The sequence below is a fragment of the Camelus dromedarius genome, chromosome 5 (genome assembly GCF_036321535.1).
Source record: "Camelus dromedarius isolate mCamDro1 chromosome 5, mCamDro1.pat, whole genome shotgun sequence".
NCBI lineage: Eukaryota > Metazoa > Chordata > Mammalia > Artiodactyla > Camelidae > Camelus > Camelus dromedarius.
The window spans coordinates 3,919,070-3,933,179 of NC_087440.1; the positions used below are offsets into that span (position 1 = coordinate 3,919,070).

At 36.1% G+C, this 14,110-nt stretch overlaps 1 protein-coding gene across 1 annotated transcript in view; it reads left to right on the forward strand.

Moving 5' to 3' along the window:
* The window catches only part of PIAS1 (protein inhibitor of activated STAT 1), a 115,032-nt gene that overhangs the window by 71,576 nt on the left and 29,346 nt on the right, over positions 1–14,110 (forward strand). Inside the window, exons 3-7 of the mRNA XM_010985125.3 lie at positions 956–1,040; positions 1,304–1,351; positions 4,889–4,979; positions 5,633–5,767; positions 12,544–12,649. Coding sequence (XP_010983427.1) covers positions 956–1,040; positions 1,304–1,351; positions 4,889–4,979; positions 5,633–5,767; positions 12,544–12,649 — 465 coding nt within the window. The remainder of the gene's footprint in view (positions 1–955; positions 1,041–1,303; positions 1,352–4,888; positions 4,980–5,632; positions 5,768–12,543; positions 12,650–14,110) is intronic.

Below are 14,110 nucleotides of genomic sequence, written 5' to 3' on the forward strand. Positions count from 1 at the left end.
TCAAATTAGAGTTTTCTCCAGATGTATGTCCAGGAATGGGATTGCTGGATCATATATGGTAGTTCTATTTTTAGTTTTTTAAGGAATTGCCATACTGTTTTCCATAGTGGCTGCCTAATTTGGTATTTCTTAGTTTTCAGTCTTTTGTTCATTTAACAGACATTCAGTGCTACTTTGTGCCAAGCACTGAGAAAACATCAGTGAAAAAGAGGGATATTGACCACTGATTTTTTTAAATATACATATAACATGTATTAAAAGCCAGTAGGACTGTTGCTCACAGCAGCAGCCTGCAGGCGTCCCTGGTCCACACTGACCTAGGCTTGCTTGTCTGCTCTCCTGCTCTTTTCTCTCTCCCCACCTCCACTTCCTTCCCTCCCTCCTTCTTGTTTTTCCTCTTTTGAGATCGTGACCACAGGCAAATTTTGAAGTCAAGTCATCTAAGCATAGGAGAAATTATATATGATATTTATTGTATAAAACTTGCATGATGTAGTTAGATGGGAGATGGTAAAACTCTTAATTTGCCTTAAAGACCAGATGTCATCTCGCCTGTGGAGATCTCAAGGTGTATATATTTGTTACTTAGCTGAGAAACCATGTATCTTTAAATGGGTTTGTATTATTCTGTTTTTAAACAAGTGTGCATTTTAGATGAAAATGTTTATATGATTATATATTTGGCACATTTCTTATTTTTCAGTGCCTTAATTGACTTATCTAAACTCTGGTATCCATCCTAGTTAATTTAAAGTCATGTGAGTGGGTGCATTGTTTTATTTGCATTGTATTCTCTGTTGATGAATTTTTTTTTTTTACTTTTTTTAACATTTTTTATTGATTTATAATCATTTTACAATGTTGTGTCAAATTCCAGTGTTCAGCACAATTTTTCAGTTATTCATGGACATATACATTTGAAGATAATTAAAAGTATAATCCTTTTCTTCTTTAGCATCAGACAACAGTCAGCGCTTTCGAGAAACCTGCTTTGCGTTTGCATTGACGCCACAGCAAGTGCAGCAGATCAGTAGTTCCATGTAAGTTGTCTTCAAATAGAACTTGCAGTTTGACTTTTGAACCCAGTACTGTCTGTAATAAGTGACTTTTTAGAACAGTGTATTGGGTGAGTGTTAATGTCATGCAAATATTAGTATTGAAAATATATTACAGTGTTAGTTACCCTGAGAACAATTAGTATCTCTGATTAATTTGCAATGCTTTCTGGAGTAGAAGTGTCTTTGAATCAGCTTTCATGTGCATGTCTTTAAAATAATTATAGTTCTTCCTCTGTCTTTTCTAGGGATATTTCTGGGACCAAATGTGACTTCACAGTGCAGGTCCAGTTAAGGTACAGTGATGACTACAGTATATATCCAAGTTTTAAAGTTAATATTTCTTAAGGATATTAAAAATATACCCAGTTTTCAACAAGTATTGAAAGTACTGGGTTTAGATGTTTGGGGGAGGGAAAACCTTTTCCTATTATGAAATGTCCTAATTATTATCCAATTTCAGTTTTAATATAGCAAGTCATGTACCATGTATTTAACCACATTTCTCTATTTTGGTTGCCTTTGGTTGGTTTATAAGCTCCAGCTAATGATATGTTTAAATATCATAGAGGTCAGCCCTTTAAAAGCACCAAGTTTTATGAAAGCAATGACCTTATCTACATGAGTGGCAAACTGCTGTAGATAAGGAACTGGTACTTAGGTTAAGTCTACAGTGTCTCATGGGCTAACAACCAAAATAGTCTAATTTGCTTTGTCCTGTTATTTTAAATCATTAATTTAAATGCACTCTTAATTTAGATTCCATGTGAGACATCTCTTTATAGTTTTGCAAAGACAAAAAGAAAATTTTCCAACATGGTACTGCCCCATATTCAGTTTCTTTTCTTAGCCCATTTCTTCTAAGAATACCTTATGAAATCTTTTACATTAATATGTCTCTCTCTCTCTCTCTGGCTTGTATAAACCACCTTATGCTGGATTTTTTAGTCAATGACTAGACTTGTGTCGGCCTAAGTGCCCTGCGCTGTTGTAGTTGCAGTAGTAGAAGGGGAAATACAGGACCACTGTCTGCCTCAGCCTGTTTTCTCTGTAAAGTGGGAAGGATAAGTCAGGTAGCCCAGTCTCAACAATCAAGTCCTAAGTTTTACGTACAGGTTGTAGATACACTAGGAGATCTGAAAAGAGCCTAAAGCACCATGCTTCCTGGAGCGACGTGGAAATCTCTGATCTAGGCTTAAAAATAGTGAAGACTGAGAAAGCGGAGGAGAGGTTGAGGTCTTGCTTTTTGGAAGGCACCAACAAAGGTATTTCTATGTAAAAGCTACTTTGTCTTCTGTCAGGGGCAGACCATGATCATGACTGAATAAAGGGTTAAAATATGATGCCTTCATAATTAATTATATATTGCTGTAATATTTTTTACTTCCTGCCTCAACAGTTCACATTTTGTTCATATGATATGTGATATTGTCCTTTAAAACAGTGATTTTCAAATTGTTGCTGGGAGCCACCCTTTGGGATCTACCCTCCGGCTACCATTTCACCTTCTACCCCTCCAACCCCCTTAACCCCACCATATATACACACTGAATCAAAGTAGTGCTTGCTTTGATCTGTTTTGCATGTTTGACTTCTGGGTTTTTATTTGAGGAAAGTTTTAAGACTAAAATAAAGCTTGAAAACTGTAGCTCTAGAACAAAAGATCTAGTTACTATCCTTAGTATTAACATATGTGCATTCTTTAAATCAGCAAGAGGTATGGTTCATATTCCAAAGGAAGGTTTTTTTCCCCCTAGGATAGACCAATTCAGAGATTCTAAGGGAATTTTGATGGTTAAAAATGGCTTAGCCATTTTTATTCAAATTTATCTCCAGAAGTTGAAAAAAAGAGCCATTTTGTATTATATTTGGTAATTGTTAGGCGGTTCTTTGTGTTTTAATAAAAAAGTTTTCATCCCCGCCCTCCTCACCCTTCACAGCAATCCCATTGTATTAAGTGGGGAGCATATACCTGTCTACTATCCTTTTTTTTTTTTTTTGAGAGTGATACAAAAGAGATTGTATTCTTCAAATCAGAACTTGCATTTTATTTTATTTTTTAACACCTTTATTGTGATATGGTTCCTATACAGTAAACTACACATATTTCAAATGTATAATTTGATGAATTTTGATAGATGTACACACCAATGACACCACCACCACAATCAAGATATCTAACATTTCCATCAATCCTCAAGAGATGCAGTTTTTAAATTCCCAGTTTATCCCTTCCCACCCCCTTTACCATAAGTTTGTTCTCTATGTCTGTGAGTCTGTTTCTGTTTTGTAGGTAAGTTCATTTGTGTCCTTTTTTTTAGATTCCACATATAAGCAATATCATATGGCATTTTTCTATCACCTACTTACAGTTCTTTTTCTAAAACATGAAAAGAATTTGGTCAGAATTAGGGTCAGCATTTTCTCTGTTAGATTCCTAATCTGTTTTCATTTATTTGTTTCCACTCCTCACTGCCATGAACTCCTATACAGAAACTTTTTACTATTGTTTGCCTTTTTTTCTTTTTTTCCCTTTGGTTTGTTAGGGCGATTTAGAGTTTCACTTTTTACTTTGTTGAATAGGCGTCAGCTTGTCATATAAAGTATTCTTTTTCAGTAGCTTCAGGCAGCCAGGTCCATGTTTCGAATTTATCACCGCACTGGAATAATTGATTTAAGTCTTCATGACGTGCTCTTACTGTTGCCGTGTAAAGAGCTGGCCTGTAGTGGGCGGTTCTGCTGGGGTCACAGATGATCCTGAGAGCTGTGACACCTGTTTGCTGAGTATGCTTTGAGAAAATGTTTGTAGATTAGTAATTCTCTACCCTTTCATGGATCTCTAATCCCTTTGAGAATCTGATGGAAGCTATAGATTGTCTCCCCTTAAAGATGAACATAAATGTGTATCCATGTGATTTGACAGAGAAAATTGTCCCATTTTGTGGATCCTCCCACACAATAAAAGATGTTGAAAGAAGATGTTTGTGCATTAGGGTATTTCACAGAATTCAGAGGCAGCCTTCATCTTACATATAACTCAAAGGTGCTATGAACATTCTGTAAATATGGAATGAGCCTCAGCTCTATATTGGGAATAATTAAGTAATTAAGAATAGTTGTCTTAAAGAGCAAATTAATAATTTATTTCTTGATCTATGTAAGAATGAATAGAGAATTTATAACTTACGTAGCTGCCCTTGGTTTTCTCAAAAGATTATACATTTAATTTAGAAATGAATGTTTTCTAAACTAGTATTCTAAATACTTGTGGATATAATACAAATAATGTTATTCAACATCTTCAGTTCTCAGGGAATAATGGAGTACCTGGGCTTAGTGGACAGAACTTGATCCTGGGGGTGCACTGCTAGCATTTTCAGTATGTTCTGCTGAGAACTAAAACAGTGTTTTGTTTTACTGGCACATAAGTTTGAGAAATACTGTATATTTCCCTTTTAAAAAGTTACAGTGCTTGTTAGCCTAGCTCTGAGAAGTTCTATGTTAAGGGAACTTAATTTTTTGATTCAGAATTTCTTAAATTTATTCAACCACAGAGTGCCTTCCCTTCCTTCCCCCGCCCAAACATGCTTAAACAAATGATTGGAAATATTATGAAGACAACTACAGGTTGGTACTTGTGAGCACTGAAACTGTACTTTGATGGAATTATTTATTTTGAACCTGTTTAAATACATTTATTCATCATGTGAAATGTCTAGTTTTACTAGTTTTTGATTGTTAAGTTTGACCATCTTTTAGATTAAGTATGGAGCAAAAATATTAATGAGGTCATCCTTTAATAAAGGAAATTAAACTTGTCCTTTATTGTTTAGGTTTTGTTTATCAGAAACCAGTTGTCCACAAGAAGATCACTTCCCACCCAACCTTTGTGTGAAAGTGAATACAAAACCTTGCAGCCTTCCAGTAAGTCCTAAAAACTATTTTTTAAATGCATTGCCAACATAGCTATCAAATAAGTCATCACAGCTGTTGTTAATCATAGGGGTTTTTTTCCCCTAAGAAAACATCTTTATTTTGGATATATATTCATGTGACTGAGTGAAACACTTGTACCAACTATGTACAATTAACAGCTGTGACATTAGCTGTGGAGACAGAGTCTAGGACTTGGCATTGGGTGTGGTAGATTTAGTGTTGTGCCGAATTTTGGGAAGTAGAGATGATTTCAACAAAACCTCAGATGTATTCATTTGGATCTGGAAGCTTGTGGGAGCATAGAGATTTGAAGAATGCTGGACCTTTAACAGAGGAATGGGGGTTCTTATTGTTCACCTTTAAAATATTCCTTATAGACTTATCCGAGCTCTTTAAGAATTTAGTCTAATTCTTAAATTTTAGAGATTTTTAAGTTCTATTACCAGTATTTTTTCAGGCTTACTACAATGAGACTGTAGGGTTGTTTAGAGAAATATACAAGAAACTCTTAGAAATGATTGCTTCTCTACTTTTAAACTAAAATACTCAGATTTTCTAATATGTCGTTTGTAAAGTATTTTTAAGGAATGAAAGTTGAGGTTTATGGGAATAATGTCAAATGAATTCTGTTTCATCCTTAGGGTTATCTTCCACCTACGAAAAACGGTGTGGAACCAAAGCGACCTAGCCGACCAATTAACATCACCTCCCTTGTCAGGTTGTCCACAACTGTGCCAAACACCATTGTTGTTTCTTGGACTGCAGAAATTGGAAGAGTAAGTAAATTTTTGTTTCTACCAGATTTTCGTAGTAGAAGGAAGGATTAAATTCCATGGATACCTGAGCTTATATAAATGTAAATGATATTATCAGACGAGTTGCAGAAGGATTTATTTTTGTCTCACAATAAATTTTCAGAGTGTTCCCATTTAAAAAATGGGAATGGGATCTCGCAGTATCCAGTGTTTTAAACCTGATAACTTTCACTCAGCAATTTACCATAAACGTCTTCCTACGTTACTTCATGTGCAACTGCATGATTTTAAGTGGCTACATGATACTCCAATATGAGTGTGCCATAATTTAGCCTATTCCCTATTGTTGAGCATTTATTTGGTTGGTTGATTCCTTACTGTTTCAGAGAACATTTTGAAGACCATCCTAGTGGTTATAACTTTGCATACATAAACATGATAATTTCCTTAAATTCCCAAAAGGAATTGCTGCGTCAAAGAGCATGCAGAATTTAAAGAAATTTTGTGTACATTGGCAGATTGCCTTACCAAAAGACGTACAAATTTATTCTCTGACTTTCAGTGTTTATTCACATGCCTATTGACCGATAGCCTGTCAACAGAGTTTTATTTTCTTTAAAATCCAATACCAATTTTAATAGGTAAATAATGGTACCACATTGCTTCAATTAGTGCTCCTTTTATTTTTACTGAGATTGAACATATTTTGTTTGTGATTATTTACATTTTTAAATTATAGCAATATCTATTTCTCTGTTGCTATTTTTCTTATTTTTATTGATTTATGAGTTCTTTATATAGTGATTTAACCCTCTTTCACATGTTGCAAATGTTTGTTTCTAGATTGTTGCCTTTTGTTTTTATTTATGTAGTTATTTAATGTGTAGAAGACTTAATTTACTGTGGAGCCAAATACTGACCGGTTCTAGCTCTTTATAGTCTTTCCCTCAGCCCCCATCATGCTTAGTCTGTCTGTGCTTCCCAATCTTACATAAATACTTGTTTATATCTTCCTCTGAACTTTTGAGGTTTCCTTTAAATATTTAATCAGTTACGAATTTATGTGGGGTGTGAAATAAAAATTTACTTAATTTTTTTAATAGCCAGTTCTGAAACCATTAACTAAATAAATGCTGATAACTCAGAAGCCACCATTATTATGTATTTGGTTTTTATTTATTCTGAACTTTTCTGTATTGTTTCTTAGCCTAGCATTCTTTTTCTGGCATAATTTCAGACTGTTTTTGATTATTACAGTTCTGTGATATGAACTCATGCCTGTTCACTAATTTGTTTGAAATTTATAGAATACTTACTATATTTCATGTACTATACTAAAAACTGGCAGTACCATAAGAAGAAAAAGAAGTCCTGACTCTTTTGGAGCCTAGGATCCAGGAGCCAGGAACCTAGTCACACACAAAACTGTGAACTTTATTATAAGTACTATCAAGGAGAGAGGTGTGTGGTGATTTTAGATTACATTAAAGGGCACTTTGAACTAGAGAAAGGGCAGGCAGGGCTTCCCTGAGGAAGTAATGGCTGAGCTAAGAGCTGAGAGAAGGGTAGAAGGGAATCAATCAGTTAGGTGAATGGTTGAGAGGAAACAATCTTCAGAATAGCCCACTGGCAGGGGTGAGTCTAGTTCTTTTTAAGAAGCTGAAAGGGAGCAACTGTGGTTAGAGCGCAGAGAATGTTGGAGAGCAGGATGCAGGATGAGGCTGGAGGTGGAAAGGGGCCAAACTGTGCAGGGCCTTGGAGGCATTGTTAATGTTAAGAATATTCTCTCTTTAAGCAGGAAGTTTTTAGGACCCTATTTCTGTTCAGAAAGGGCCACTCTTCAGAGTGTTGAACAATTTGAACACAGGCCAGAATCACACAGAGAGGTTACCTCTTACAAGCAAGCTGTTGCTGAAGTGTTAGTGAGAGAACATATTAGCCCTGAGTGATGCCGTTGGGGATGAAGACAAGTAGGTAACTCTGTAGGATTGAGTGATAGAAGCAGGGGCTGAGACAAAGGAGATGTCAAGGATGCCTCCTTGGTTTCTGGCTTGAGTATCAAGGTAAATGATAATATTACTGATAGAGGAAACACTGGAAAAGTACAGAGTTTAGGTGTGTCTTGTTTTGTTTTGCTTTGAAGGAAGAAGTATGGGACTACAGGGAGACAATCATGAGTTCAGTTTTGGAGCTTTTAAGTGTGGGATGCCTTTGAGACATTCCGAATAGGCAGTGGGGCAGATAGGCTCAGAGGATAAGTTTGGGCTAGAGGGAAAAAATGTGAGTCATCTGCACATTGGTGGTTTTCGGAGCCATAAAAGCAGGATGACATTGTTTAAGGGAAACCTATTGAGTAGGGAGAAAAGAGGGTTGAAGACGTGTTCTTGAGGAACTGTAACATTTGACGCTGGGTAGAAGAGAGTGAGCCTGCAGAGGACATGGGGAAATAGGACCAGAGAGGTGGGGCAGAATGGAGGGTGGCTATGAGAAGCCAAGGGAAACGTGCCAAGAAAGAAGCAGATTGTAAGCAGTATTGAACAGATGTTGAGACGTCAGGTATGTTGAAGTCTAAAAAAAAATACCTTTTTGATTAGAAACATAAAGGTGACTTTAGCATGAGCTGTTCTGGTGAATGTCGGGAGGAGAAGCCAGATTGTGACCAGGCGGAGGTGAGGCTGGAGTTAAGTATAAAAGTGTGACTTTGGAAAGAGAGAAGGGTGAGCTGGAGGGAAATGTGAGATATAAGTTATTTGTTTTAATGAGAATCTTAAACATGTTTAAAGGATGATGGCAGATAAATCTTGAGAGAAAGAGAAGATAATAGTGAATTGCATAGTAACTCATTGTAGCTAGGAGGGACAACCTTATTTAATAGAAGAATAAAAGGATTGGATGAGTCCATGTGATTGGTGCTGGAGAGATGAGTAAGTCCTGATCTGATGACTTCTTTTATGTCTGGGAGATAGGAAGTGAGGTAAGTCTGCTGAAAGTTTGAAAAGAAATAGGGGCCTTGAGGAGAGTGCAAGTGTTGGGAAAGTAATTACAGGAGGGAAGACAGGTTCCCCTGCATTATCTTTCTGAGAGTGTGAATGAGATTGCTTTTAAATGTGTACATTAACTTAGGGAGGATTAGTTTATTTTAATTAATTAATTAAATTTACTATTTCAATTTATTAAATTACTTAATGTCCTTATTCCAGGAACTGTATGTTTCTCCATTTGTTCAAATCCTCTTTCATGTTCCTCAGTAATTTAATAGGTCTCTTCGTATACATCTTCCATATTTTTATTGACTCCTGAGTTGTATATTATTATTACTGCTATTGTAAATAGATATTATTTCTATTATATTTTCTAAAAAATTATTTATTGTTAGTTTATTTAAAAGCTAGTTATTGTTGAATATTTACTTCACACATAAATCTATGTTGGTTCCAATAGCTTTTTAGTTGGTTTCTTGGTGTTTCCAGATAGGCAGCGTTGAATTTGAGATGTATCATTGATACATGTATCGTACAGATAATGATAATCCTAATTCTTATTCTTGTCCTATTGTGCTATCTAGAGCCTTCAGAACAATGTTAAATAATGCGAGTGCTGGTGGGCATACTTGACTTGTTCCTTATGTTAATGAGAATACTGCTGGTGCCATAACGTTAAGTATTATAATGGCCGTTAATTTTTGATAGAACTTACTTACATCAAGAATGTATTCCTATGGCATCTTTTTCACTGGATATCTTTGAGAGAAATGGATTTTGAATTTGGACAAAATCCTTTTTGACATCATGGTTATATTTTTTTCTTTTACCTAATGAATATGCCACTATTGAATTTTTAAAATCCTTTGAAAATGTTTTCTTCGAATGTACCTTGTGGTTCTCCCTTTTTGTCCCCCTTTTTGAAGAGAGTGTTGCAAATGTTTTGGGGTTTTTTTTTTTGTTTTTTTTTTTTTTGTCTGTATGAAGAGTATAGCCTGCCAAGGAAGTGTGTAGACACCAGGGTGTTTATAGTAAGCTATGAAAGAAGTCTGAAACTGTGGGAGAGGAGGGAGATGTGGTTGCTGATACATAGTCCTACAAGAGAGGGGGGGCTGTTCTTCCCTGGGAAGCCTTCCACACCTCAGAAAGAAAACATTATCTTCAATGATTTGAAGGTCTGCCTGGTGAGACCCTGATCTACAAGTTGGAGACCTTCTTTTTGAAGTAAAAGTTAGAGAGAAAATTACTCTTTTCTAAAGCCCAGAAGATAACTTATTAGATTGTTTTTTGATCACTGGTTTTAATTCAACTTGTGAAGATACTCTGAACAGTGTGTGTAATCCCTTGCTATTTTGGGGATTAATTTCTATTATTAGTTGCCACTGAGAAATGTTAGCATTATGCCTTCAAAGGAAATAAATGGAAGAGCTAGTGTTAGCTAATGCAGTGGTGGTAACCAACTTACAATATATAACTATGAAATCAACACATTGCACACCTTGAATTTACACAATGTTATATGTCAACTATAGCTCAATTTTTAAAACTGTAATATTTCAAAGAAAAAGAGCTAGTACAGTGCTTGAAGGAAAAAAGTGAACTGTGTTGTAACTTCTTATCCTATCTCAGGGAATCACTGCATTTAGCACTTACTTACAGAGAAGTTACTGACACACTGGTGTAAAGGGCTGTTAATGAGCAGATCATATCTTAATAATGAAGAAACTGTCCTATGCTCTTGATAAACAATTCTGAAGACTTCCAGAAAAGCGCTAGACAAAAACATCGGTGTAATGTAATAACTTTCAGTAGTTGGAGTTAGGTAGTACTTTGAAGGGTTGGCAGAAATAATATGATACCATCTCCCTAGAAGAGATCCTATACCACTGTGAAGTTTTGGGGTGGGGGAGTTGCTGCTGAATTTCTTTCATACAATATAAAATTTAATTCCATATTGTCAGTACAAGTGCAACTGACTGACGCCTGAGCTTCTTTTTGCTTTTTCTTCTACTGCTGTTTCTCTTCCCCACCCCCTTAATCTGGTTACATGTTTCAACTAGAGTGAACATACCTTTTCACTGAACTTGTAGTTGTGGTTTCTACTTGATCTCTCCTTAAAAATTTATATAAAGCCTTAGGGTAATTCCTAGTTCTGAAGATTCAAGCTGTCAGTACATAATTTCACAGTGTTAATTAGCATTTTCCAGTTTCTGTCATACTTGAAGCATTCATCAAATAAATAATAAAGGTGAATAAAGAATTTTTCCTAAAAGAAGCTTTTAAGTTTTATATTAGATTGGTATGTTGTATGCTTTAAAATTTATGCAGGTTTTAAGGTTACTTGTTCCTCATGAATTATAAAAATATATATTTTATAATTAATTATATATTTCACAATTTATTAATGAAAGTAAATTAGCTTTTTTGAGGCCTCATTTTTTTCCCCTGGAAAATGTGTAACATGTGAACACAAATAGGTTTCTGAACTCTAAATGAAAATCTGACCATCTAGAGGGTATTGTAGGATATGTTCTCTTCTTGCCAAAGAAGGAGAATACATTTTCAAAGGTGTGAAATGAACTGAAAGTTGGAATGTAGGATTTTGTTGGAATTGGCTAGGTTAGGAGGATCAACGCAAACTATATGAGATCAAGAACTATAGAGTACTACAGTGGCCTTGGCCATTAGTCTATTGTCTTGACATCCCTACTCTTTCTTCTTGATTTCTAGTGCCACCTTTGTCACCAAGCAGATGCAAGATCATGAGCAGATTACATGTATTTTTTAAAATTTAAATTTAAAAAATTGTGTGTGTCTCCATTTCATCAACCCTTCACTTAGAAAAATACTTACCCTGCCTGTCTCTGAAAGGCCTTCTGTGAGGTTTAAATGAAGTGGGTAGTATATAGTAAGAGTGCTTAGAAAACTGTAGCTATAAATAGAAGATGGCAGTAATCATTCTTCCTTTTTGCTTCTTTCCAAATCCTCTTGGTCTTCCTCTTGATTCTAACACCACATGGGAAGTGGGCCTTCTTATGCGGACACCTTTCCTACCGTGCGTACGCCTCAGCCCTCTTTCCTTCCTCTTGTCCAGTCATGTGCCTTTACTTTGCATTGGCTTACCTATTTCCTTTGTCCCCTTTCTCCTCCTGCCATCGCTGGGTAGTCCCTCTTCTGGTAGTGGATATTCATCTGTTCATTTGCCAATCCAGCAGCTTCTCTTTGAAAATCTTTAAAATTCTCTCTTCTTGTAGTGATAATGGCCCAAGTAGGATCTTTTCAAGAACTAGTTAAAGGCAGAGAGAGAGATTAAGTGGTATAAATTAGGATACCAATCTGATTTGTAATTTTTAAAATAGCTACGATTTTAGATATACCAATCACCTATAAATAAACCATATTATACCTGTAAATATAGTATATGATGACTTTGACATCTTATTGGCCTTGGTTTATGTTTAGTTTTAACAGTGTCCTTTTATAGAAGTGACTGAAATTGATTGGCTTCAAGCATAGGCAGTCAGGTAGTACAGAAGCATGGCAGACCTGGCTTTAAAAGTTGCGGAATTAGGGCACGTTCTTTTACTTCTCTGCAGTTCACTTTCCTCATCCATAAAAGTAGGATTACCTCAGCAGCTTTTTAGGTTAGGATTAAATGAAACACTGTTCATGAAAACACCTAAGATAGTGCTTGGCACACAGTAGGTGTTTTAACAGGTGTTTGTTTTCTCTCCCTATCATTGTGGGATTAAAATAGATGTACCTATTTACTTACATATGTTGTTTGTTTTCTACATCTTTTTTTTTTTTTTCCAGAACTATTCCATGGCAGTATATCTTGTAAAACAGTTGTCCTCAACAGTTCTGCTTCAGAGGTTACGAGCAAAGGGAATAAGGAATCCGGATCATTCTAGAGCTTTAAGTACGTATGATAATCTTATTTTATTTATGCAGCTGAACTATTTCGGTAAAGGTTAGAGTAGTATTTTCTCAACTCAAGAAACTTCAGGGTTTGGTTTTTAACTAGAGCTTGTCAGAGTGGTTAAAACACTGAAGACCGTGTTTTGTGAGCCAGAGTAAATCAAGACTTAAGAATAGTTTTAATATCTTTGTCATGACCTCTATTTTATATTTGACTGATCTTAAAATTAACTTTATAAAATCAGTACATGAATACAGATGCATATTTTACCAAAACTTGATAAAACAAATAAATGTTCAGGAATCCTAGGAGATGGGAAGGAAGTCTTGCCTATATCTCACAAGAATTATTTTATATTATCCAGGAAAAAAGTCCAAGGATATGTGATGATAACATCCTTGCAAACCAAATTACAAAGAGAGTTAGTGGGGTGGTAGATACAATAGTCAAGTAGGTTCTGCTTTTAATTAAATATGTGGCCTTGGACAAGTCACTCTACTCCTCAGACTCTCATACTCCTCATCTATAACAAGAGATTTATACCACATGAACTCTAAAGCCCCTGCCAAGTCTAAGTTCTTAGGTATGAATAACTAGATGGTTCATTTTCTTGTGTTGAATTTGAGATAGAGGAAGGTGCAAGTTGAGTGTTCTCATCCCAGTGTTTGAGGGTTAAGGCCAGAGGTTGGCAGCCTTTCCAAGGAAGTAAACTAAGTTCTTCCTTTATTCTCTTCTTTGTGAGAGAGAGATTGTTCATGGATGGATTTGAGGGTGGGGCTGGGCACTTGGCGAACAAAGCTTCTACAGACTGGGGTTAGATAGCTTACCCTTGAAGGATTCTTGATTTGAATTGATTAACGAAGCCCCACTATCAGGTTTGTAGTCAGGAACATGCAACTGAAGTAGTTCAGGCCATCTTTTGTCTCACTTGCCTTTGTGGCATAGCTTTTATCTTTTTTTCCTAAACTATTTCTATGCCAAAGTAAAAGATTCCACTACCTCTGAATATCAGTATACCCTCAAGAGTTCATTGAAGGGGTTTCTGTATTAAAAGAACCCTTTTAAAAATGCAAATATTCTGAGTCAAGAGGGGCACACTGGCGGCTAGGCATTCCTTGACAGTGGATCACTGGAATGGCAGCACTGGTTTGGGGTCCGGGGTAGTGGAAGCACCATGTTATATTTAATCATCATCATCATCAGAAGAAGGAGGCACACTGTCTTGGCTCAAGCTGTGAACTCTTCCCCACTGGTAGCCGCAGCACCATCTGGAGGGACAGTGGGCTGGTGAGCCTAGAGGTATTTTGTTTTATGGAAGGAACCGCTGTTAGCCACTGTGAAGCAGCAGAAGCGGCTTCATTCGCAGCCTGTTGATTTCATCTCTAATACAGGGCTGGAGGTGGAGAGTAGTGGAGACTGGGGAGGATTTTTGCAGCACTGTGTGTCTTACCTTCCTTACTG